Source organism: Ctenopharyngodon idella, chromosome 10 (genome assembly GCF_019924925.1).
Source record: "Ctenopharyngodon idella isolate HZGC_01 chromosome 10, HZGC01, whole genome shotgun sequence".
Lineage (NCBI taxonomy): Eukaryota > Metazoa > Chordata > Actinopteri > Cypriniformes > Xenocyprididae > Ctenopharyngodon > Ctenopharyngodon idella.
This window is the reverse complement of record NC_067229.1, coordinates 11,031,724-11,055,246: the sequence shown is the minus strand read 5'-3', so window position 1 is coordinate 11,055,246 and position 23,523 is coordinate 11,031,724. Positions and strand designations below refer to the sequence as shown.

Here is a 23,523-nt window from a genome sequence, read left to right as displayed (position 1 = left end):
AGATAGCCTGTGTAATTTTGGCCAAATTAAAGATTGTGTAAGAATCTACATATATGGTGCATGCAGAATTTAACAGGTCACACAAACATTTTAAAAAACATTTGTCTTCAGGTTAAAGTAGAAAAACTGTAAAATGTTTTTGGATGGCTATACCTCTCAGTATAGTGCTTTGAAAATCAACAATTACTAAACGCATTTAAAGGTGAATCCAGTTTTAAGGGAAAGGAAAACTAATGTGCATTCTAAAAATCTAAATAATTTGAATAATAATGTATCTAGGATATATAATATTGACTCATCCCTACTTAAACGGGCTGAAATGTGATGTTTATTATTTTATAAAACTTATTGTTTTGAGGATGTTATCATATAGACATAGGAGGTTATATATATATATATATATATAAAACCATGTTGCTACCTAAACATGTAGTTTTCTATTCTGATATAAGAATTCTCAGAAATAATTTCAACTGCTGATTCTAATGTTTTCAAAGAAGAATTTAAAAAGTATTAATGAGTTGTTCTCCCCCCTCCTTCTCACAGCCTGCTTCATCACATGAGGTTATGATACTGTTTTTCTCAATGAGCTGCACAATTCTGAAAATTGAGTATCGTATTTTTTTTTTAAAAAAAGAGATCACAGTTACTAGGTTCTGACAAAATGTTAGTTGCTACAGTTTATTTAAAAATTTGAATGATTTTTTAATTGGTTTGAATAAATTATTCAGTGACTCACTCATAAAGACTTCACTTGTTTCATTACTGGATGATTCACTTGTCACCACCTACTGGTGTAATGATGTATTTTATACAATGTAGCCTCAAGTGATTTGCTTTATTTTGGTCGCTACCGTAGACATGTAGACATCAGTGTTTGTATCCGAACTTTTATACCAGTACTTTTCCGATAATTTAAATTACTGCAAAACAGAAATAATGATACTGTTGAAAAGTCTGTGAAGCAAGGGGGTTAATGGGAATGCAGGGGGACCACGATGCAACCTCAAAGGGCACTTTTCACTTTCACAATCAAAGTGCATGCCACTGCGTTGAAGACAGTGCAGCGCTTCCGTGTTCAATGTCAGAACGCAGATCTGTACCAAAGACTATAGAATAACAGAAAGGGACTTTGTCTGTACTGGCTGGCTCCTGCATCACACGTATGCGTCGTGGTGCTCACGTGAACAGCGTCGGCCAATACTGAGCCGGCGTTCGGACGTAAACACAGAAGCGCTGCACTGAGTTGAGTAAATAAAATAAAGAAAACCTTTTAATTTCCTTTTTTTTTTTAAAAAAAAAAAAAAAGAAGAAAAAAAAAAAGAAAGAATTTGAACCTGGACTCCGTTCCCCCGCGTTACCTCCCATTTCCAGCCCTGGGTGTATACAAATAAATAATTATTAAAATATTTGATTAATTAACTTGATGGAGCTGTACAAACACTTTTTTTTTATTGCTGAGATTAATAATGTTACTTTTACAAGTACAATGACAACGAAAGTAAATAAAATCAATTATTTCTCCCACAGAACAAATGATTTTTGCATTTGCTATGACACTACAAAACCATAGTTAAGCTATAAAGGTGCTAAAGTAAAACCGGTTAATTTTGTAGTTACTATAGTTTTACAACAAAAATCATAGTAAAACCATAGTTAAATTTCATAAGAGGTTTATTAGACATGGAAATCATCAAAAATTATTCATTTAAATTCCAAGGATTTAACACTACCTTATCATGAAGTACTGTAAATGCTAGAAACGTAAAGAAAAACAATTTATGTGAGACATCTTAGTTTTAAAGAGAAGTGGAAGAAAATAAAGGGTGCCTGTCTGTACGAAAATACGACTTTATGAATTGATTCAAGTTTACTCAATAGCAAAACTGTTGAATATAATTCTGTAGTCATAATAGAAAATTGACTAATGCTCTATCAAAAATGGAAAGCGGCTTTGATATTATACATAATAACAACTTTATTTCCAGTCATGCGCAATGCAAACGAAGCACGTTGCCGTTCACCCCGCCTAACAAATCCCACAAACCAATCAAAACCACCAAGGAACTGTCAATCAAACCAACGATTGTGGCGGAGCTAGCGTGTGGGTTAAGAAAACAGGCACTAATTTAGGTAAGTGTTAATATTGTGTATTAACCGCACGAACGATACTGATAAATACAAACAGATAGACATAAATATATATAAATAAACTTTTGAAATGACGCAATTTATTTAGGTCATCTGAGCTTCAGCAGAGGCTAGTTAGCCAACTATGCTACTTTAGCTAATAATAATAATAATAACCGGTTATGCAGAGAGAAGTCATTTTTAAACATTAATTCACCAAAAGGTCCAACTCACCTGTACGTTTACATCTTTTATGTAAGCAAAACACGAATACGCCAACAATCGATTTTTATATAATGGCTGTGTTTCCAAATATAAATAAATGATGCCTATCTTGACAACATTTTGCGGCTGTGTGTTATTTTAGTATCATTGGGATACTATAATAGTTTTCGTTAATATTTTAAATTATTTATGTTTATATTTTCCATGTTTGATAAAGTTTTAATAATTTGTTTTGTCATTTTTTTAAATTAGTTTTTTTGTCTCTATAGTTTTTATTCATCTTTTTATATTTAACTTTAGTACATCAAGTTAAACTAAACTAAAAACTAGCCCCTGGTTTCACAGATGAGGATTAAGATAGCCCTGGACTAAAATGCATATTTAGGCTGTTTTAACTAAAAGCAACTTGCACTGACATATCTTAAAATATGTCACTGTCGTTGTTTTGTCTCGAGATGAACACAGTAATGTTTTGTTTTTTTTTATAAGGCACATTTATAAAAGCTACTTAAATGCCCTAATTGAACTAAGGCCTAATCCTGGCTTAATCTAAACCCTGTCTGTGAAACCGGGCCGAGATTAAATAAAAGTTTAAGATTTTTAATTTTAATTTTTTATTTCAAGTTATGAAAATGGTTGTTGTTATATGTTTGTTTGTTTGTTTTTTAAACAGTTTTAGATTTAGTTAACTATAATAACATAGCTACCCAAATATGTAGTTGAGTTATGTAGTGGTAGATAGTGATCTAAATGTGCAAACATCACTGTTGCTTTAACACAACCAATGCATGTATGATATTATTGATTAGGTAAAAAAAAAAAAAAACTAATTCATCTAATCTGAATTGATACTCTTTAATTCTGTGTCCCAGAATTCCTTGAACTTCATGTTATGGGTGGTGTAAAGCAAGAGCAAACTGATGCTCCTGCATCTAAAGACTCTCAACACACTGACTCGGCACAGGATGAGGTAAGATCAGGACTTCTTCAATAACCTTGTCTATTATATATCACAGAAGTACTTCAAACATGTAATTGAGTCACTGTAAAAGGTCAGCATGGTCAAGCACACTTATATTTTCCTAAAACACTCTTCCCAAATTTGATTCATATCAATTTGAATTGATTTGTTACAGAACCAGTCTACTTCACAGCCGGTAAAGAAGCGAGGCTGGCCAAAAGGGAAGAAGAGAAAGAAGGTTTTACCAAATGGCCCCAAGGCTCCGGTTACTGGTTACGTGCGTTTCCTGAATGAGAGACGCGAACACATCCGAGCCCTTCACCCGGATCTTCCCTTCCCAGAAATCACCAAGAGACTCGGAGCAGAATGGAGCCGTCTGGCTCCTAATGATAAGCAGGTCTTATTATTATTATTATTATTATTATATTTTTTTGTGAATTGACAAATTGTTTCCTTTTAAGCTGGAATATCATCCTTCTGATGAAACTGAACTTTTTTTTTTTTTTTACAGCGCTACCTAGATGAAGCCGAAAGGGACAAAATGCAGTATGCACGAGAACTCAGGGAGTATCAGAAAAGTGAAGCTTATCAGATCACATGTGCAAAAGTTCAGGACAAGAGAATAAAGAGAGGTGAAAATGCTAATTTTTTGGTGTTATTTTAGTACTTTTCTGGTCATTTTTTCCCATGTCTGTTTGTATTTGCCTATTTGTACAGTATACTCTTAATTTGCAATTAAAAATTTAGCAATGGTGCAAGTATTGGTTTTAGAGCGATGCATTTATTATAATTCATTCATTCTAAAAAAATTTTTTTTTTACAGAAGAGGTGGCTTCTGTCATTATCAATGCTAACAGTTCAGGATCTACAGGTTTTAAGGTAAGTGTACAAACAAAGTCTGAATTCCTAAATGTTTCCACCCCATTCCTGAAGTAGATACTTGGAAGACGTGGGCATTGTTTTTGCAACTTGGCTCATGAAATGACTTCCTTCAGAACTCGGACTTCACAACCAGATTTGATGTCCCTATTTTCACAGAAGAATTTCTTGACCAAAACAAAGGTAAGTTAGGTTTTTTTAGAGAGCCAACCATAAACCTCAACATGGAAAACTGTTTTCTTAAAATTATGCAATTCCCAGCACGTGAAGCTGAGCTGCGACGACTGCGCAAGGCTAACGTGGAGTTCGAAGAGCAGAATGCGGTTCTCCAGAAGCACATTGCCGACATGTTCAGCGCTAAAGAGCGACTGGAAGCTGAGCTGGGCCAGGATGAGCTTCGCACCCAGGCTCTACAGCGCCATCTACAGGCGATCAAACAGACACTGGTCAGCAGCCTGGCCACTGTGCCCTTGCCAGGTTAGTACAATACAGTGTCCGTAATGCTAGTACCATGATAGATAATTTGTCGCAATGGAAAACAAATTTGTTTTTCATTCAGGCACGGGCGAGACACCATCGATTGGAACGCTGGACTCGTACCTGAGTCGCTTGAGTAGTGCTTTAGAGAGCAGGCCTCATGAGCATCGCGGCTTAGTCCTCAAGCTACAAGAGCTCTTAGCTCACCTAGACAGGTAAATATTGTGCAGTACTGTGTGCTATAAGACCATTGGTGGCACACAAATTAAGTACTTAAGTACAGATACCCTAAGAATATATTACTCCAGTACTCATTTTAAATTTTACCTGAGTGTAACGGACGTAGGCCAGTAAGAGCTGTGTGTGTAAACCTCACTCCCCTGATCTCAAGAGGTGCTCTAGCGACTGACGCTAGAGACTTCCTTGTTCCTTGTTCCTCCCATGCGACGGGCCCGGGTTTGGTTTTTAGTGATTTTTTTTTTCTTTCCCCACCATACTTTTTCCTGATCAGAAATGACCTGCTTACAAAAAATAGCTTATAAATCTCTCGTTATGCAATATTATCACCAAATATTGGATTCAGTCTTTTTGTCAGCTTGTTTTATTTCAATTAGGACAGATTTTGTATTAATTTTTGAAACTGATTATCGTTAGCCCCATTGGTGCTACAGGGTTTTTAATACAGCATAAGGGTTAACTAAAGTAAAAACAGTCAAAAACATTAATTTTCATGCACTGGTCAATTTTGATATTTTGAGTTATTTGGCTTTTCATAACATGTTATTTCGGACTAGTGGAAAGAAAGCATGCAAAATACACTTTTAAGTGTTTATCTGTTTGCTTATTTGTATTTCATTTGCAAAACATATATTTTCTCAAAATGTGTTTTTTTTTTTTTCTTCATCCACTGAGCCAGAAATCTCCACTTCAGTAGTATTTACATACACCAAACTTTACAGTTTTATTACTAATTATGTTCTGAAGGTTTTTACAGAGGATTTTTGTTTGCCCATATATAATTTGCCTGATTTTAGTGATAAAAAGAGATATCCAAAATCCCCTCTGTAAAATCTTTTGACTAATATGTCAACAAAATGAAATAAGAACTTTGAACCTGGCTTTATTGTATGTTCAGATTTTTGTTCTGGAAATGTATGCAAATTATTGCATTTTTAATTAGATAATACCTGGTTTACATATTTAAAAATAACATTTCAAAAAATGTAATACAAAAAAAGTTTGTAGTTCTTAATGTAATCAATCAACTGGGAAAGTACGGTGATATCTATTCGTTTTATTAGTTCATTTTTTTTTTTTTACCCAATTGATCTGGGGTGTCTTGCCTTAACTCTTGCATTAGTTAAGGCAACTCTTGCATTGTTGTGATGTTATTTCCATCAAGAGGTGCATCAATTTTTGGTCAAGATCTTGTATTGACAATGCAAGTCAAGCACTCTGTAAAGTCTACTCCAGCACATCCCATGTGAAAGTGATTCTTCATGCTCCCTCCCAACCATTCTTTCACAATTTGAGCCTGAAGAATCGTGGCCTTGTCATCCTGGAATATGGCCATGATGTGTCTTCCTACATGGTTGTTTAAGAAATGAAAGGCTACACACTCCATCTGTTAGGGTTAAAAGAACTGTTCCCAAACGTACAGTATAACATGCTAGAAACATAATAATCACAGCAATAATGAGCTGGGTGATGTATTTCCGCAGCAATATTACGGACTTGTTAAATATCACTGTAGTAAAATGTATTATGTAACATAAGTTGCATTAATCAAAAATGTTAATTAACTGGATCATTGAGTAATAATAATTCATGAGAACATGAAGGAAATTTTACAGCTCATTCAGTCAAACTGATAGATAAAGATTATTTGTAGCGCAACCTACAAACTAAAGGGTTAGTTTAATTTTGTCATTAATTACTCCCCTCATGATGTTCCAAACCCGTAAGACTTTCATTCATCTCCCGAACACAAATGAAGATCTTTTTGATGAAATCTGAGAGCTTTCTGTCCCGACATAAGGGTGAGTAAATAATGACAGAATTTTTGGGTGCGCTAACCCTTTAAGATTTGAAATGATTTGTTTCAATTTTTAAAGTGGAACTTCCCCAAACTGGAAGTGCCACCCATAATCTAAAACGCTGTAGGCTCGTTAGGAGAAAAGGTGGATAATGGAAAAATAAAGTTATAATTCAAGTGTGCAACAAGTGTAAATAAAATATAACAGTATTTTAAATAAAGTACAGATACTTGAAAAATGTACTTAATTACAGTAATGGAGTAAAAATACATTGTTACTGTCTACCATTGCATAAGCTCATACTATCTGGTAGTCATCTTTTCTTCTTCTTCTTCATTTTCTTCCAGTGAGAAGCTTTGAAGGGTGGGATCTAAAGGTTCTACATCAGGCTGACCAAAGTATTCGGAAGGCCTGGGACCCCCACGCTCTGCCTTGAATGTGTCTGCCTCACAAGGTGCAACAAGGGCCATACGGTTACAGTTTAATTGGATATTTTCACAAGGCTAGCTCGACCGATAAGCTAATTTGTAACACTGGTGCCGGCGGATTCTAAACTTCTTTACATTAATCACCTAATGAATCATATTGCTGTTTTGACAATTACAGCACATCATGGGAAGACTAACTCCAGAACCACAGAAAGCATGGATTAAAGATATCGTAATGAAATGTAAAGTGCAGCGTTTTACATTAGTTACCCTGAAGCCTTACTGCACAGAGCTGTGGATTGCAAGAAGCTCTTGAGAATTTCTGCGCCATAATTTTTACTCTAAACATTGAGTAACATTCTTAGTCATGATGGTTTCTGAATTAAAATTTCTGAATAATGTTGATTTTTGGTTGTATTCCCTTTTGAACAAAACTTAAGTCAGTTGGCATTGCAAAGGGTGATGAATTCTAGCATTAAAATATTTCATGTGTCAGAGTTTACACTGCTTTAAGTGATGTACTTGAATTTTTTGACTGTATGAATTATTTTAATATGGGGGAAAAAACTTGTGGTGAAAAAATATAATAAAATCAGGTAAGAATGCCTTTGCTTTCTTTTAAATGATTCCATTATTCTTCTGTGATTGAATCCATATCCAGTAGAGGGTGACATTGACCACAACATAAAGAAAAGTCCTATAGTCTGAAAAAAAAAGAAAAAAAAAAAGGAGTGTTCACTTGAGCAAAAAAACAAAAGAAATCTCATATCCTTTGGAATTACATTTTTGGTACATCGTATTTAAAAAAAATTTCCTCCGGGCTTAAGAATAGAATGTGACTTACTGAGTCACAGCTAAAACATATGCAAGTCATATAAAATGTCATATAAAATGATTAATAAATCACAATTGACCTGCAACAAAAAAAGTTAAAAGGTCATTTTTAATTTTATAATCGCTAATTGTTTTGAAAGATAATTACAGTACAATTGCAATTTCTTATATATATATATATATATATATATACATACATACATACATATACACACATTATTTTATATAAATTTTCTCAAAAAAATTAGGAAAAGTCATAAAAGGAGAAAACGTTATGGACAGACCACCTCAGTCACCATTCACTTTAATATAATCTTTTTTCGATAATAAAAGTTAATGGAGACTGAGGCATTCACTGTTCATTTTTGTTTCACAGAATAAAGTCAGTCATACGAGTTTGGAACAACATGGCGGTGAGTAAATGATGACAATATTTTATTATATTTTTGGGTGAACTGTCCCTTTAAGTTTGCTGTTCGACCTATTAAAAACGGGCCTTCGAGTCTCTCGGACCCCAACGCCTTTTTTTCAGACTTATTTCTATTAAAACAGTGTTTCATTAATTGCCGAGCGTATCGGAGCACTTTTAAATCTGCAGATTTAAGTACTGCTCCACACCTCGGCTGGGTTCTACTGGGTTAAATAACTAGAAAGGAGTGGAGAGGCGTCCTCGTGCTCTGCTGCTGTCACAGCATTGCCCGCGTGCACAGCTTGGACAGTGACGTCACGATAGTAGCTATCCTCGCGGCGGCGGTGCTGAACAAGATGGCTGTGCGTCGCGTTACGAGCGGCTGAAAAAACAGCGCTAATATTCACACATAGCCCGACTAACAGCGGTTTACATCGAGAGGGTGATTGAAAACGCCCTCGGATTGAATTATCTGAAGGAATCCGAATAGTAGCTGCTGTTATTTTTGTATATTTTGGGATAGAGTTTGATAACGGGAAGGGGAGGTTTCTCAACATTAAAAAAAAAAAAAAAAAAAATCGTTTTAAGAACAGTTTTATTATCCAAACTATCTCAAAAGGGCGCGGATAATAATAAATAAAGAGATGTCACTGCTGTGTGTTGGAGGTAAGTGCATTCTTTCATGCTTGGATGCATTACTTATAGGCTACCAGCTGTTGGTTATGCGTTATATACATGGATTGTAAATCTTTAGACATAATATGGGTTAAAGATGATATTGCATTAGAAAATATTGCCTTCAACTAATCACCTAATACTGTGTTTGATTAAAATGCATAGTTTTCATGCGCGTTTCGTGCTTTCAAGAATCAACAATCTGATCAAGGATCAATAATCGGTTAAATATTCGTCTTGAGCGGAGTTTAATATTATTAGCCTATTGGTTTGTATTCATGTAACAGAAGCTGAACTGTAGGGTTACATACAGTGTGAAATGTGAGGTATCCTCTGTGCAGTGGCTCCATTTTTAGCTTTATAACTTACTCCTCTATTGCTTATTTACATGTATTTATTTATTGTATACAATGTGCAGTTTGTTTATAGAGGTGAACTAGAAATGCTCAGGGAGGGAGATTGGTGTATTGAATCCGCCCGTGTTTCAAATGCAGCCAGGATTCAGGGGTGTGTTCCCTTGATAATCCAAATGGAGCTTTAGTTTGCTCCCCCTGCTCAGATCGGATCTACTTTGATGTATGATACATCTATTTTTAACTGTGTTTACTGTAAGGTGGTAAAATGGCATTACAGTTCAAAGCGTTCATGACAGATAGACAACATTACAGGTGTCATTTTCTTTGTTGTATTTATTCTACTTATGTACACTTATAGATATGAATAAAAAATCCTAAACATTTTAAATCATTATATGGTCTAAATCGACAAATGGACAGATATATAAATCAGAGGTCCCTTTGTGGATATGGATCAGGGACCCCTTTTATATATTGTGTAAAACTAAGTGATGCATTTTTGACCTGGCCTATACTAATATAATAAAATATTATAATATTCTATTAGCAAAAGCATAAAAATATCATCAATCACTACTGATGTACAGAAATATATGCTTTTTCATTTTTAAATATTTAATTAATATTGTATATATTTATTTTAATTTAAACAATGTTAATTTCTTTCTTAATTTCATTTTTTATATGTTTATATTTATTCATATTTTTAAAAATATTTGAATATTAAAAATGAGGGACTATGAGACTGATGGCTGCTGTCGTGTTTCTTAATATTAGCTTTTGTTGCGATTATAATGTTCATTTTTTGTATTTAATTTTTATTTCAAATTGTTCACAATGACACATTTAGCTTTTAGCACATTTAGAACTTTCTTAATTTTAGCTTTGGTTGTGATGTTATATGTTAATGATTTTAAACGCATATTGGCTTATTTTCATGTTTTATTTTCATACATATTTCAATAAGTGGAAATTAACAATAACCAAGATTAAAAATGCCGCAAAATTCTAGTTTATTGTTAGCTCATGTTAACTATTGTGCTGATCAGTGTTAACATGCAGCTAGATTTTAGATTTTTTTATATTAGGGGTCCCTGGGTTGTCTCAGAGTATGAATAGGGACGAATGTCTTTCACATGCACTTACTGTTCACCTTTTTGTTCTGCCATGTGCAATGGGCCACTTGCCCATGTTCGCTTGCCTTACTCAGTTCTTGATTGCCATTTAACGCAAGATGACATGCAAATCAGATTGGTCTGTTGTAGAAGATCTGTTGTAGGAGACTCAGAATTCTGAACGATACTGTAAGCCATGTTTCTTTGAACACATCCCACACAGACATTCTGATCCATGGCATGTCTGCCACCACTCTGTAATTAAACAGGCAGCAGATTCACAACCAGCGTCCGAAAGTGACAGTGGGTGTGTGGGTGTGTGTCACATAGACTGGCATCATTCTTGGCGCCTGTCGCAGTAACCTGAGCAGATGTACAGTAAGGCTTGCCTAATTCCCCCTGGATGGGTTTTGAAGTTAAAAGTCTTGAATTCCTCTTACACAACCATCTTTTCAGTGAATTTTAATTAGCCTTTTCTAAGCTGCATTTAAAATGTCTGGTTTGTATAGAGGAAAAATATTCTAGGTTGTTATTTAAAACCTGGAAATCATGACACAGTATGGAATGAGCAGATTAAAGGAATCACCAAAAAAGAAGGAATCACCAATTGTCATTATTTACTCCACTGACTTTTCCATACAATCAAACTAGTGACTTTTATTGTATGAAAATGAGCAGCCTGGGTGTTCTACTAAACATCTACATTGGTGCTTCTCTAGGAAAGAAAGTCATACAGGTTTTTGAAAGGACACAAGGATGAGTAAATGATGAGATTTTCATTTCATGGGATGAACTCTGCCTTTAAAGGACTGGAGCCACAGATCGTTTTCATATTAATAATTTAATAGAACTGCCTATTTAACCTCCCAGATATACGACTGAATTGTAGTTAACACTAACAACAGTTACCATGTATAATTTAGCACTGTTTTAGTGATAGCCTGTTGGCAGTGTATAATAAGAAAATATTCAAATGCAACTGCAAAATCACAGACCTTTACCTAATTTATACAATATTTCTTTAATATTTACATTCATAAGAAAAATAACACTGAATCTAGTGGTCTGAGGGTACGTATACACAACAGCTTTTTTCCTTTGTGATTTTTGCGTACAGATGACAACGTTGCCCGGTTGCCAATGTTCACACGCAAAAATGACTAAAAACGCTGTATTACACATGCCAGGCCAGTAGTTGGCGATGTCACTTTGTGAAGAAACACTAGGTGCCTATAGACTGAACACGTTTTCACAAATTCACGTTTTTGTAATTTACACAGAGACAACAATGGTATCATTTTCAAAAACTTGCATTTTCAGGCCCCTAAAATGCCGTTGTCGTGTAAATGAACGGTTTAAAAAGTTTATAAAACTTTGTAAACGGCCCCTAAATAGCCCAAACCCTTTAGTACCTCACAGACTAGCTTTTTAATCAAATGTAATTTATAGTATTTAGTAAAATGTGACATTTTAATGCTTTAAAGCAGTATTGTTATTGTTAACTACAACCATTAAAAATAATTTTCCTTAATTGAAATAGGGCTGCAATAAAATAAAATATAAATATTAGAGAAAACTTAAAATACTTAAAATATAAATGTTGCCTTGTCAATTACCTAATATTAAAAAAGCTTAAAGCCTTCCGTATTCAAGTTACGAAGAAAGAGTAAACTGGCGTGGCATCAGTTAAGCTTTTTCCGTAAGTTGAATAGGGAAAGGTGTAGGATGTAACGTAAGCTTTTTGAACTGCAAGAGTTTTACACTTTCTTCGTACGTTGAATACGGAAGGCAGTCTGGCGGAAGCTAGATATTTTACTTCATAACTTGTTAAATATGGATTTTTTTTTTTTTTTTACACAAACGCATAACTTCGCTTCAGAAGGCCTTTATTAACCCCCCAGAGCCGAGTGGAGTACGTTTATGATAGATGGATGTGGATGGAAGCACTTTCTTCAGCTCATACTCGTGACCCCTGTTCTCTGCTATTATAAAGCTCAGATGCCTCAGGATATTTATTAAAATATCTCAGATTGTGTTCATCAGAAAGAAGAAAGTCATATACACCTAGAATGGCTTGAGTAAAGCTTGGGCTAATTTTCATTTGAAAGTGAACTAAATCTTTAAATACTAAAATTATTAAAAATTAAATACTTAATGTACAAAATACTTAAAATACTTAAAGTAAAAGTGAAAACGGAAAATATTAAAAAGTTAATTCAAAATATGAATACTATAAAATATATAAGTAGTAGGTATTTGACCTGATGTTTTTTTCCACATTTATGCTTCTCTCCACAGAGAAAAACAGCTTTAATTCCATTAAATTCCAGCATGTAGATAATTAGTTTTAAGATTGCAGTTCATCACTGATGGATTGCTTTAAACACCTTCATGGTAAACCCAAGCTTTCTTTGAAGCATGTTTTAATATCATCCATCTATGCCAAGCTTTTAGCCCTCACCCCAAAAAAAACGCTTCTCTCACATTCACCCTGAAGTGGTTATTTTTAGTGTCAGAGTATAGCTCGCTCTGCCCATGCTCGGCTACACAGAGAGATTAATGAAGCGCGAGAGGAAGAGGAGAAGAGATAAAGAGGCAGCACACGTGCATGCCAACCACATGGCAGGAAATGGCGCGTGGGAGCATGAGAGAGGAAACCCTGGCAGAGACAGGTGAAGGCAGCAGCGAATCGTGAGCGGGAACTTTGAGCGGAGGTGCAGCAGTTGATCATTTCGAGCCTGTCATACCTTGCGTTCCATTCTGAAGGGCTTATACCTATGCCTAAACTCTTCAAAGGGTTTACCCTCCAGAGTGAGAGCTTCGAAGGGATGAAGGGTGTAGGGCAGTGGTTCCCAACCCTGGTCCCGGAGTACCCCCAGCACAGCACATTTTAGATGTCTCCTTAATCAAACACACGATTCAATTCATCAGCTTTTTAGTAAAGACTCCAAGACCTCAGGCGGATGTGTCAGATAAGACAGACATCAAAAATGTTCAGTATTGGGGGTACTCCAGGACCAGGGTTGGGAACTTCCCTTCGGTGGCAGAATTCTCCCATTTAGAATGCAGCCATAATGAACAATATTTTCCCATCGGCAGAACTCCGCTCTGTGCTGCTCAAAACACGAGAGCTGTTCTGCTTTGGGGTCTGTCTGTAGTGAAAGGTTATAATATGTTTGTTTCAGTGCATGGCCAATTTAATCATCATATATACTGTATACACACAATTACAGCTGGAAAGATTCAGACTTTATTTATGAATGCCCACAGTAAAGATACGCTGTAGACTTTCATTAATCCAGTCAATCTAATCAAATTGCAAGCATCCTAACTTCATTAGAAATCAGAATGAAACATAATAATATGTAAACAATATGATTTGCGTACTAAATCCAGCAGAAACTCCAGTACAATCGGCAGATATTTAAACACTCATAATGACAGATGTCATTACCTGCATCTCTCAGCGATTGGCTGCCGCGTGGCATTTTCTGCTTAAAGGGTTAGTTCACCCAAAAATGAAAATTCTGTCATTAACTACTCACCCTCATGTCGTTCCAAACCCGTACGACCTTCGTTCATCTTCGTTCAATCCGATGGCTCAGTGAGGCCTGCATTGCCAGCAAGACAATTAACACTTTCAATGCCCAGAAAGCTACTAAAGACGTATTTAAAACGGTTCATGTGACTACAGTGGTTCAACCTTAATGTTATGAAGGATATCAAAGCGTATCAAACTGCCAAAGTCATGTGATTTCAGTAAACGAGGCCTCGTTACGTGATAAGTGTTTCGAAATTTCAGTAGTTCACCACTGGGGGGTGTGACTTTGGCAGTTTGATACACGCTCCGAACCACTGATTCAAAACAAAAGATTCATAAAGCTTCGAAGCTTCATGAAGCAGTGTTTTGAAATCGTCCATCACTAGATATTGTTGAATAAAGTCGTTATTTTGTTTTTTTGGCGCACAAAAAGTATTCTCGTCGCTTTATAACATTAAGGTTGAACCACTGTAGTCACATGAACTGTTTTAAATACGTCTTTAGTAGCTTTCTGGGCATTGAAAGTGTTAATTGTCTTGCTGGCAATGCAGGCCTCACTGAGCCATCGGATTTTACGAAAAATATCTTCATTTGTGTTCCGAAAATGAACAAAGGTCTTACGGGTGTGGAATGACATGAAGGTGAGTAATTAATGACAGAATTTTCATTTTTGGGTGAACTAACCCTTTAACATTTTTACAAAGTTGAGCATTTCTCAACTTTTCAACAGTCTTGACCACTCTCAATGCTTTCTCCTATATGATGTCAATCCCACAATCCAGTGCGTAAGCATGGTGTTCGACTTCAATAGGAATTGAAAACGCCCACTCTGCTGCGCTCTGTGCCAGTAAACATATACAAAGTTCTGTCATGAAACTCTGCATGGCGCAGGCTGATAGGTCCTTAACTCAATTTGCTTAGCACAGCTGATTGTTTCCTGCTGTATCAGTAGCCAATGAGCTCGCTGCTCAACCTTTAAATACTTGGTTAGCATTTGCTGTAGCAGTTGCAGCATGCTTTCAGAAACCCTCCACCTTCCCCAGCTCCACCTGTATAGATCTGTTAATAATTCATGCATGCTATATTGTACAGCAACAGTGTGTCGTGTATGTATTGGCAGTAGCAAATCCCGTACTTGCTCTGCAGCAGCAGCAGCAGTGTAGCAGGTCTATTCTGCCAAGACCAAACATATCAAAATTGTCATATCCAGGACCATTACCATGCCAAACACTCTGAGAGTTGTTATCACAGAAGTACCATTAAAGGGATAGTTCACCCAAAAATGAAAATTCTGTCATCATTTACTCACCCTCAAGTTGTTCCAAACTTGTATAAATTTCTTTGTTCTGTTGAGTACAAAGGAAAATATTTTGATCAAAGTTTGTAACTAGGCCACTTTGGAGCACCATTGACTTCCATAGTAGGAAAAAAACTACTATGGAAGTCAATGGTGCCCTAAAACTGATCAGGTTTACACATGCCTCAAAATATCTTAACCGTCTCACACAAAAGCTCATCAATGTAGGCATCTAATATTGTTACTGTCTAAAGTATTTGTTTGTGGTGTTCAGTTTCTTCCATTTCTTTTTTGGCTGTGAAACAATGGCCTAGGGCAGTGTTGCCCACTTGTGGATAAACTAATTAGTGCAAAGTTGCATGAGTGTACAGAGTACGTGTGGTTAGAAAAACTGGGCTGCATATATATAGCATGCACATACTATGCTGATGATGGGTTTTAGATGACATTGACTGTACTCATACCTTAGAGTACATGAAAAACCAAGCATAATTTGGCATTAACCCTGCTATTTTTTTGCAGATAAACTAGATTTGATTAATTATACCTAATATCAACATGAAACCCCAGTCAGAGTTAATCTGGAGAGAGAGGAAACACCCATTGTGGGCGAACTCCACTCCCTGCACTACTTCCTTGCTGTACTGCTCACATAGGCTACTCTGATCTTGAGCTATTAGCACTCTTGGTACATCATTCAACCCATCACATTTTAGTGTTTTGGATGCTAGTGTCCCTAATAGGCTTCTTAACTACTGTAGCTTAACCAGCAAAACTTTCTTGGTCAGTCCAATTTATCAGAAAAATCATGCTTTTTAACTAGCTTCGACCAATTTTGACTTAGCTGATCTGCCAGTTTAACTAGCACCAAACTCGCACTAACATTTCTTCTTCTCTGCAGGGAACTGATGTTCAATGTTGCCCAAACAAGTGATGATTCGCAGTGTGTTGGCAAACACATTAATGCAATGTGACCATTTCCATTTGGTTTGTTTGTGATATCATCAGTTTTTCAAAAGCCACTGACTCACATGGTTCAGATTCGGTATAACTTAAAGCTACTCTCAGCAGTTAAAAGTGTCAATTGGTAAGCATTTTTGAGGAAGTGAGAAATTCTGCACTGAATTTATAGAGGAACGTTGACTGTTAAGGATTACATTGGAAGGCTCTGAATTATTTTAAGGTCCCCTTAACTCGAGGATGCTTCTACCCACACTGAATAGGGGAATATGAATTATGAATGGGGCCGTTGACGTCATTTGGCTTTGAAAAGGAGCTCAGTTGGAGAACAGTTTTTTTTTTTTTTCAGATTTCCCCTAAGCGTAATTGACAGTGACTGCCTCTCTAGCTCTCTCTGCAGTTTCATAACCACTCAAATTGTTCATAATCTGTAAGAAACTTGTGTATTGGAGAATTTGTTTCTTTGCTGAGCTCTCTGATTCTTTTGTTGCTTGACATGCTTGCTGGTTTTAAAGCCTTTATAAGGTTTTCATGTGTATTTCTCTTTAACAACATTTACAATAAAGTACTGCAGTGGTACCATGATGGTACAGTGATAGTATCAGATGGTAATTCCATTGTACTTTGATATCAGGTAATCATAAATTCACCCTGTACTGTGGTATTGAATGATTATCAGATTTATTTACCATGGTACCACTATACAACATATCCACGAATCATGGTTTTCATGTCATGGTACTGATACCAAAAACCAATGCAGTACCATGTCCGAAAACCAAGGTAGTGCCATGGTACATTTTGGTCCTTTTTTGTTTGTTTGTTACTATGGGACTGTTTCCAAAAAATAAAAAATAAAAAATCATGGTAGTACATTTTTGTTTGTTTCCTATGCCACTCCTGAAAGAAAATAAATTGCTGCAAACTGGAGTCTAGGGCCTTAAGGAATCCCTTTTGCACAAATGCAAATGTGCTGACATTGAATCTCAAATGCGCTGCCTGATATGTAAAGTGTGATTATTTTTAATACCTATGTTTATCACTTTTTACATACACGTCTCTCTCTATTACAGTGAAGAAAGCCAAGCTCGATGGACCACAAGGTAAGCCTGAAGTCTCACTGTAACTAGATTTCCACACATGTATCCTATCTATTGTGTTTTTGCAACAGTCTACTAAATAAGATGTTATTTCCATGCAGAAAAATTCAACACCTACGTGTCACTGAAGGTTCAGAATGTGAAAAGCACCACCATAGCCGTGCGAGGCAGTCAGCCATGTTGGGAACAGGACTTCATGTTGTGAGTTCCGCTTCTCTTTCTCTTAGCAGTAAAAAAATGGCCAGTAACATAACGCAAGTAAGCAAACATGCTGATGCAAATGTCTGGCCAATGCATTGCAAAAGCAGGGTCCTATTGTACATACTTAATGTGCTTGCCCTAGTGGCAGCGCTGAGAAATGCATACTTAATTTGAATTGGGTTTAGACACATTCCATAACATATTGTGTGAACTGGAGATTGTGTGTCTAAACATTTGTGTTCACAAACTTGCGTAGAGTATGTTTTGAGTCTTATAAGTAACAGTTGGCATCCCCAAGGTAGTGGCAGTCAGGTAGTACCCCTAATGGTTTCAACCTCTAGGGCCCAGATGTTGCCTAGCACTGAATGCAATAAATCTTGTCTCATAAACTCAAGATAAAATATGTGTTGTGATTGTCCTGGAAGGGTAGGTACAGTAAATGAGCAGGCATAAAACATTTTAATAGTGGAGCTCACTAAGCAAAACAAAGCAATTATTAATGCTCATACTTGGGTTTGTTCTAAATGAATGATATCTCAAATCTAGACACTTCATAAAGACTTTGGAATGGGCTCTTTTGACTTGGACTAGGAAGCAACCACCTAGTAATGCCCTAGCAACCACCCAGAACACCCTAACAACCAATTAACAATACTCCAGCAATGCCTTAGCAACCACCTTGGAATCCACATAGCAACACACTCACAAGCAAGACATGGTTTTGCACATGCAAGCTCTACTTGCATTTTCTTGAGAATTTAAATGTCTTTGAGTTTTGGTTTTGAGAAACAAAAAGCAAAGAATATTTTAGAAGAAAGTATTTGGTCGACACTGCAAAATTCTTGCCAACCTCATCTTAAGTCATCTACAAGCCAGATCTGCTTCAGCTCCTCTTTATCTCGCTATGCAATGTCTAACGCAGTGCCACCACTGTCCCCAAGATTATCCCCTGTGGTCTGTGAGAGGAATTGGTTTTGAAGTCAAAGTTGAGTCTATTATTAGGATTTGATGCAGCTTTATTAAGTGTAGTCCTGTGGAGTGTCACTGAAGATGCCCAAGGCACAGTTGGCATTGTTGTCTGCACCCTGTTTGGTTTTTCTTGCTATGTTCTGTTTCTTTTTCCATTAATATTGTGCTTTTGTTAAAATAGATCTTCTTTTTGTCCTCTGCTATTCTCTGGGGTCTGGTTTTTCAGCATGTCTAATCTAAATGAAATTGCGGAGTCATGCAGTTTCTCCACAGTATATTTAAAAAATGTGTCTAAGCAACTTTTGCCATAGGTCTCTTTATTTTTAATGTGAGTTTATTATTAACTGAAGATATATAAAACCTTCCTAACAGAGTGTAGTATCCATCTCATCATACCATATATGCATTTCTCTGTCCATCTCTTACACTTCACTCCATCTTCCAGTGAGATTAACAGGCTGGATCTGGGCCTGACAGTGGAGGTATGGAACAAAGGACTGATCTGGGACACCATGGTTGGCACATTGTGGATCCCTTTGCGCAGCATTCGACAGTCAAACGAGGTACAGCCCAGATGGCCGGCCTGGCCCCCAACAGCTTGCAGCTTTTCTCACCCTCTGTAGAGCTATATGTGGAAATCTGTAGCTGATGCCTGGCATTGGCTCTCATTGCAAATATGTTGCAGAAAACATTCCCTTTAAGACTCTGTGTGTTAATATTTGTTAACATTTCTAACCAGTTCAAATTTATTTTATGAACCGGCACCAGTGGAATCTTTCTGCAGTGTTGGCGTAAAATGTTCACTTTCAAGGACAGTGTTCCTGGAGCAATCTGGGATTAAGTGGCTTGTTTAAGGAAATAGCGGTGATAGCTCAGCCTTTTACAAAGCTCAAACTTGCAACTTTTCAGTTACCAGCAAAGATCTATAACCACTAAGCTAAATTACCCTGAGCATTTAGAGTTATGTACCTCGGTAGTTGATCCAACCAAATGTACGGACAGCTTTGTCTCTGATGGCAGATATACCACTGCTTCATTTACTCTTGTGTTGTAGGAAGGTCCAGGACAATGGTTGACTTTAGACTCCCAGGTCATTATGGCTGAAAATGAGATTTGCGGCACCAAAGATCCCACCTTTCATCGAGTGCTTTTGGATACGCGATTTGAACTCCCATTAGGTATCCTTGCTGTTGATTACTTTCTCCAATATTGTATTTGGTCAACACTTGCCCTAAGTTTTGGTGCTAACTTACATTTTTTATACTTCCAGATATACCAGAGGAGGAAGCCCGATACTGGGCGAAGAAATTGGAGCAGCTCAATGCCATGAGGGACCAAGATGTGAGTCTCCTCATTCAACTCCAGTCTTGTTGTGTTTACGGTCCTCCCCAGAGCCCAAGGGCAGAACATGCATTAATTTGAGTCTGTCTGAGAACTGCCTGAGACCTGAACAGAGTTTTTTTACTTTGTCTTCTGAACTACTGACCTAATAAAACAAAGATTTTTATCTGTTCAAACTGGCTTGCCAGTAATTTCTGTTTGCTCATTTTGCAGTACACATACCAGGAGGAGCACGAGAGACCACTTCCAATACCATCAACTCAGTGCTGTGAGCTTTCAAGTGCAACTCACACTCACACTATAAATTACTTGGCCCCTTGGTAGTTTAATGTGTACAGAACCTCATTAGAGGACCAATCACCCCATCAGCTGGTCCAGTATGAGACTGCTTTATCTCTGAGCACTAGATGGATGGCTTATCATCATGGTGCAGATTTTCTGGACAGTATTCAGCAATATCTGAAGCCTAGGTGGGTTAAGGAGGAGCGGCTTGTTAAAGTGGTTTTGGCTTGCCAACAGGCCATTTTTTTATTACTTCACATCAGGGCTATTAACCATTAGTACTTAGTGTGCATAGACAAGGTCACTCTCCCGCAGTGCTGACATCCAAATTTACATCCATGTCACACCTGGTAATTTCACAATTCAGATTTATAACAAGCTGCTTGTTTATGGTCAAACAGAGGCATGTGTTCCACAGAGATGTATATTCTTACTTCAGTCTTGACTTATTGTTCTCATAGGTAACTGGAGTCTATGGGGGGACCAACAAAGTAAGTAAGCTTTTTTATGGGTTTCCTTTAAAAAAAAAAAAAAAAAAAAAATTCCAAAAAAAACTTTCGTTGATGCTTGCTGGTGAACTTTGTTTACCCAAGTATGATTGGTTTGTGGATCAATATAATTTTGGTCCTGGAACATTCCTATTAAACAACCAGATTTTAGTGTTAATCTACACAATTTACATTTAAAATCTGCACTTGCTCCTCAGATGATGATCCAGACAGTGCTGTGGATGATCGAGACAGTGATTACCGCAGTGAAACCAGCAACAGCATCCCACCTCCGTTCTACACCACTTCTCAGCCCAACGCATCCATGCACCAATACCCCATTCGACACATGCATCATGGCTCCCGCTACAACGACATGAACGAATACGACTATGATAACCAGAGAGCCATTAGGTAAATTTTCCCAATTCTTGGGTACAGTATTGTTGCTAATGCTAGTCACTTTAGAATTTATCAGTTGGTAATAGCATTCACTGTCTTTGTACAACTTTCCTCTCTTTTTATCCCTGTGCCTTGATGACTGTATACAAGGATTGGATGAGCAGTCATTGTATACACTTCATGGGTTTGGAGCAATAGTGGTGTCACACTGTGATTTGAATGCAACATTTCCCCTCAATTGCTCGTTTTGGCCCAGTTCACTTCAAAACGAGATTTTATTTCCTGTGCATTTTGTCTTACAAAAGTGTTATTCCCGACATTCTTGCATTGCATGCTAGAGACTTTGTGCTCTAAGACTCTGGCCCTGTCCCAAATGGCACCTTAAACTCTCGGGGTCCTTCTCCAAGTCAAGTTACCATACAAAATGTTGAGTAATAGCCCCCTAAGAGGTCTTCACCAAAAGGGAGGCATAGCAGCCCCAAAGTAGCTTATGAGCAGCCTTCGGAAAACTATAACAAATGGGCCACCCAACTGTCTCATGTACTTCACGGATGTGTGCGAGAGAAGGCCACGAGACTGAAAATCAACATCAAATGCGCCTATTGGGACAGGGCATCTTTCAAAGCCTCTTGAATCCTTTATAAAGTCTTATTCAGATCCTGATCCCAAAGTGATACTTTTGAGTCTCTTAGCAGCTTGATTAACCATTGCCTTAAGTTGGGTCATTTTCCTTCCAATGTGACCTGATGAGGTGAGATGAAAAACAAATAAAAAAAGACATTTCTCATGCTCCTCCTCTTCCTGCCTCCCCATCCCCTTCCCTCCCACCAGACGCTATGATAGTTTAGACTCCGCCACCAACGGCCGCAGCGATCTCGATTCGGCTTCTGGCTCAAGCAGGCGGACCAGCCGCCAGTACTCCTTAGACAGTAGGCACTCGCTCTCTGATAGGTGGGTCTCCGTAGCTCCTACACCTCCACCCTCTTCCACCTCCTCCTCCTGCTCTTCTTCCTGCTCCAGCCTGTGATTCCGTCCCGCTGTGATGATGTCGTGGAATTGGACTTGTCTGGTCCTGTGGTCCTCGCTATGCTTGCCATGCATGCGCACCAATCCTTCTTTTACATACATGGTCTATTGATATATATATATATATATATATTTTATCTATACCTCTTTGTATATGTCCTCTATCATGATTGCTGTGTACCTGTTAATGCCCTGTCACGTGTTATTAGGTAACCGACCCATACACCTCACAAGCTTTTTCTTTTGTACCATGTAATCGGAATTTGGTGCAATTATGTGAAGTCTGTTATTTGGCTGCTTTATGCCTGACAGAGTTAGAGAATAACACTGTAATTCCGAAAGCCTAGTGTACGCTAATTACATAGCCTTTAGACACACTATGCTGTGTGTGGGCAGCAGGCGGGACCATGTCGATGGCTGTGACAGAGTCCAGGGGATGTACATATCACTGATTTACCCTCTCCGTGTCTCACGAACCAAACCTTTCTGAAAGCCAAAATGTGTTGTGTGGAAGACAGGAAATAAAACTGTGTCTTGAGAATTTATGGGTTTGTGTGCTAGGGAGTTAGAAAAGGTGACAAGGATATATGACTAACTGGCAGAAAGGCTTGACAGAAGCGTGATTGTATGTGTAATTGTGTGTGTATGTCCCGTGGCTCTCGTATTTCCTCTAGTCTGAAGTCCAGATGCTTTTTGGCTCACAGCCTATTACACACCCCATCTCTTTCGCTTCTGGTTCTTCATGCATTACTAAACCTTACGTCCCATAATCGATAATGTGTGTGTGTAGCAGTGCGTCTTTTCTTACTCATTCCATTCTCTCAATCTCTCTATAAATAATTCTTCAGTGAGGATAAATAGCCTTTCTTTAAGGTGTCACATGAAAATGCTACACCTCCTTTTCTTCCTTTTCCTTATCTTTTTTCTTTTATGTGTTGTTCTTTCTTACATCCACCTGGACGAATTTGTCCAACTGACAACTCTTCCCACTGCCATCTTATCTTAACGTTTTATTTGTGCTTGGTCTGAGATTGTGAAACAGCTCTTTTTGATTCCATATGTAAATGTGAGTTTTCCTTCTACTCCCTCAAATGAGCCTCAAGACTCTGTCTTACTTTCTCTCACCACCTTACCTGCACTTATACATCCATTAATAAGCAGAAATTATTTTCCTGCTGAAGAAAACACCTTAAACCAACCCTAAATTTGTTTGCTTGTCTTAGCTGGTTTGAGCTGGTCTACCAGCCTTACTTCCGAGAGACCAGGTAAAACCATCTTTGGCAGGTTTAAGCTGTTGTTTTCAGCGGGGAGAGACTTCTATTAGCTGACAAGTGTCATTTTCCTCTGTGGTTGGTTGTTCCTGCCTCAAACTCTATTTTTACGACCCTTAA

General features: G+C 37.3%; 2 protein-coding genes across 10 annotated transcripts in view; both read left to right on the top strand.

Moving 5' to 3' along the window:
• The first annotated feature begins 2,018 nt into the window (after positions 1-2,018).
• Positions 2,019-7,741, top strand: hmg20b (high mobility group 20B). 2 transcript variants are annotated; one of them, XM_051910889.1, is made up of 9 exons: positions 2,019-2,133; positions 3,228-3,325; positions 3,492-3,713; positions 3,828-3,948; positions 4,143-4,195; positions 4,312-4,378; positions 4,457-4,672; positions 4,755-4,887; positions 7,056-7,741. In XM_051910889.1, exons 2-9 carry the CDS (start codon positions 3,248-3,250, stop codon positions 7,066-7,068), a joined length of 903 nt encoding a protein of 300 aa, XP_051766849.1. In that variant the 5' UTR covers positions 2,019-2,133; positions 3,228-3,247; the 3' UTR covers positions 7,069-7,741. The 2 variants fall into 2 exon arrangements, with proteins under 2 accessions (XP_051766849.1, XP_051766848.1); XM_051910888.1 differs by having other exon boundaries at positions 4,140-4,195.
• A 938-nt stretch (positions 7,742-8,679) lies between these two features.
• unc13a (unc-13 homolog A (C. elegans)) overlaps positions 8,680-23,523 on the top strand; it is a 45,985-nt gene continuing 31,141 nt past the window's right edge. For 2 of the 8 annotated variants that reach the window (XM_051909893.1, XM_051909892.1), the window contains exons 1-10: positions 8,680-9,045; positions 17,397-17,426; positions 17,525-17,624; positions 19,039-19,156; positions 19,648-19,771; positions 19,864-19,934; positions 20,148-20,202; positions 20,678-20,707; positions 20,923-21,118; positions 21,938-22,057. In XM_051909893.1, coding sequence (XP_051765853.1) covers positions 9,024-9,045; positions 17,397-17,426; positions 17,525-17,624; positions 19,039-19,156; positions 19,648-19,771; positions 19,864-19,934; positions 20,148-20,202; positions 20,678-20,707; positions 20,923-21,118; positions 21,938-22,057 — 866 coding nt within the window. In that variant the 5' untranslated portion in view covers positions 8,680-9,023. The remainder of the gene's footprint in view (positions 9,046-17,396; positions 17,427-17,524; positions 17,625-19,038; positions 19,157-19,647; positions 19,772-19,863; positions 19,935-20,147; positions 20,203-20,677; positions 20,708-20,922; positions 21,119-21,937; positions 22,058-23,523) is intronic. The other 6 variants (XM_051909895.1, XM_051909894.1, XM_051909899.1 and 3 more) reach the window with 3 other exon arrangements.

Excerpts from the sequence above, each read along its gene's own strand:
- hmg20b (XM_051910888.1), top strand. The coding sequence starts at position 3,248 with ATGGGTGGTGTAAAGCAAGAGCAAACTGATGCTCCTGCATCTAAAGAC. Across the intron at positions 3,949-4,139 it reads GGACAAGAGAATAAAGAGAG|AAGAGGTGGCTTCTGTCATT; the intron begins GTGAAAATGCTA and ends TTTTTTTTACAG. Across the intron at positions 4,196-4,311 it reads CAGGATCTACAGGTTTTAAG|AACTCGGACTTCACAACCAG; the intron begins GTAAGTGTACAA and ends GACTTCCTTCAG.